Genomic DNA, 2,684 nt, shown 5'->3' with positions numbered 1-2,684 from the left:
GTGTAACACCATCTTGGTTGCCAAACGGCACCAATATATCCAACTCCAAGCATATATATATCACGGGTCAATGAGTTGTAATTTTGTGCTTTCTTTCACTGTGATTTGGGGAAACTTAGGTAAAGAACGATACAAAATTGTATTATATGGTAACAAATGAACTTGTTTAATTTCTCCCTTAGCTAGCTCTCTAGAAGAGATTAGGACATTCAACTATAGCAGCTCATAGACATAGTGCACTGCATTATTGTCATCAAATCACTTTATATACGAGCAACATACGTAGCTACTAGCTAGGTGATTTGTTATAGCATTGGGGGGCATAATTGTAGATATATCATCAATCAACAATTTTTATTTTATTTTATTTTATTTCTTAAATAATTGAGTGGTATAATTAATTCTATACATCTACCACCTATATCCTACTTAAATGTTGATAACCACATTGGGTAAGCAAGTAAATGAAACGACGACATCTTCGCTTTAAAAATACGAAATAAAATAGCATTATTGGAATTAATTAAATTAAATTAAGTTGACGTCTGCCGATCGCGCTTTGAGAAAATGGAAATGTTCGTCGCACTCGCACGCCTAAGGTGTGACCCCCCCACCGGGGCGTTTGATTTGTAATAAAGATTTATACGCAAATCAGTTCGTTGGGAGTTGAGTGATGGAATTGGGCATTAAGGATTTTCACATGTCCAACTCACGCGCTTTGTTTATATAAGAAAACCATTTGAATTCCTTTCTAACCAAAACTAAATCCTCTCTCTCTCTCTCTCTCTCTCTCTGTCTCTCTCTCTCTCTATCTCTCTCTCTCTCTCTCTCTGTGTCTCTCACATGGAGATTCTCACTTTACTGTTTGCTGTGCCGGTTTTCTATTTGGTGTTCATGATCTGGAAGTGGGTCGATGAGAAAAGAGATAAAGAATGCTACATTTTGGAGTATGAATGCCACAAGCCGGCGGAGGAGAGGATGCTGGGGACGGAGTTCTGCGGGGAGCTAATGAAGAGGGCGACGAATCTTGGTCTGTCGGAGTACAAGTTCCTCCTGAAAGCCATTGTCAACTCCGGCATTGGCGAGAACACGTACGGGCCAAGAATCGTCTTTTCCGGCAAGGAAAACAATCCCACCTTGCGGGATTCGCTGTCGGAGATGGAGGAGTTTTACGAGGACAGCGTGGCAAGGCTGTTGTCCAAGTCGGGGATTTCTCCTTTGGAAATCGACGTTCTCGTCGTTAACGTCTCCATGCTCTCCACCGTTCCTTCCTTAGCCGCAAGAATAATCAACCATTACAAATTGAGGGAGGATATTAAGGTCTTTAACCTCACCGGAATGGGGTGCAGCGCCAGCCTTATCTCCGTCGATCTCGTCAGAAATCTGTTCAAGTCGTACAAGAATTTGTACGCTCTCGTCGTGACTTCCGAGTCCCTGAGCCCCAACTGGTATTGCGGGAACGACAGATCGATGATTCTCTCAAACTGTTTGTTCCGGTCCGGTGGCTGCGCGTTGCTTTTGACCAACAAACGCGCGTTGAAACACAAATCGTTGCTCAAACTGAAGTACCTCGTACGAACACACCACGGCGCTAGAGATGACTCGTACGGCTGCTGTATGCAGATGGAAGATCCGCAAGGGAAGCTCGGGTTTCATCTCGGCAAGAGTCTTCCGAAAGCCGCTACACGCGCTTTCGTCGACAACCTACGGGAGATGTCGCCGAAGATTCTTCCGATGAGGGAGCTTCTGAGGTTTCTGGTTTTGTCTCTTGTCAGGAAAATGAGACGAACCGGGTCCAACAAAACCGGGGGAACAAAAACAGCTGTGAACTTCAAAACCGGGGTCGAACATTTCTGCCTCCATACCGGCGGGAAGGCGGTGATCGACGGCATCGGAATGAACCTCGACCTTAGCGAGCACGATCTGGAGCCGGCGAGGATGACCCTGCACCGGTTCGGAAACACGTCGGCGAGTAGCCTCTGGTATGTTTTGGGGTACATGGAGGCGAAGAAGCGGCTGAAGAAGGGTGACAGGGTGTTGATGATAAGCTTCGGTGCCGGCTTTAAATGCAACAGCTGTTTGTGGGAGGTGGTGAGGGATTTGACCGGCGAAGGAAATGTTTGGAAGGATTGCATTGATGGCTACCCACCAGAGCGCTTGGAAAACCCTTTCATGGCCAAGTTCGGTTGGATCAACCAGGAGGATGAAAGCACCTTCAAACTCCACGACTCTTAAAAAAAAAAAAAAAAAACACTTTTACTTATGGTTTATTAAAAGTACTGGCTTTAATTTCTTTCTTACCCTATTTTCAATTATTTCTCTGTACACTATAAGAACAGCTTCTTGAATATTATTGTTGAAATTTCATCTGAATAATGTTATACGTCACCTTCTTATTGCTCTGGTCTCGATCCTAAAAACTTATACAGGAACGTGAGGTGGAAAACTACTCTCCGCGAACAGAAACAATAATGGGTACTTGCTTTTTCTTTTTTTCTTTTTTTCTGAAAGAAATAGATAGAAGAAGGTTATTAATTAGTTTTTGATTACCACTAATCAAGTGTGATGGATATGTGTTTATTCCTGTTTTCGATCGTACAAGAAATTGCATGTGAATTATATATCACGCGGTTTTGTACTTGTTTGAGGGTGTTAAGAGCATTCATTGCATGTACGAATCCTGG

General features: G+C 43.4%; 1 protein-coding gene across 1 annotated transcript; it reads left to right on the top strand.

The window, feature by feature from the left end:
* The first annotated feature begins 777 nt into the window (after positions 1-777).
* Positions 778-2,396, top strand: LOC132163897 (3-ketoacyl-CoA synthase 12-like). Its single transcript, XM_059574274.1, has one exon. The coding sequence runs from the start codon at positions 844-846 to the stop codon at positions 2,233-2,235; it is 1,392 nt and encodes a 463-aa protein (XP_059430257.1). The 5' UTR covers positions 778-843; the 3' UTR covers positions 2,236-2,396.
* Positions 2,397-2,684: the final 288 nt, after the last annotated feature.

The sequence above is a fragment of the Corylus avellana genome, chromosome ca10 (genome assembly GCF_901000735.1).
Source record: "Corylus avellana chromosome ca10, CavTom2PMs-1.0".
Taxonomy (NCBI): Eukaryota; Viridiplantae; Streptophyta; class Magnoliopsida; order Fagales; family Betulaceae; genus Corylus; species Corylus avellana.
The sequence above is the reverse complement of the archived record's forward strand: the minus strand, read 5'-3'. Positions and strand labels throughout refer to the sequence as shown.

Bases quoted from the DNA above. Each gene is read 5' to 3' on its own strand.
- LOC132163897 (XM_059574274.1), top strand. From the start codon at position 844: ATGGAGATTCTCACTTTACTGTTTGCTGTGCCGGTTTTCTATTTGGTG.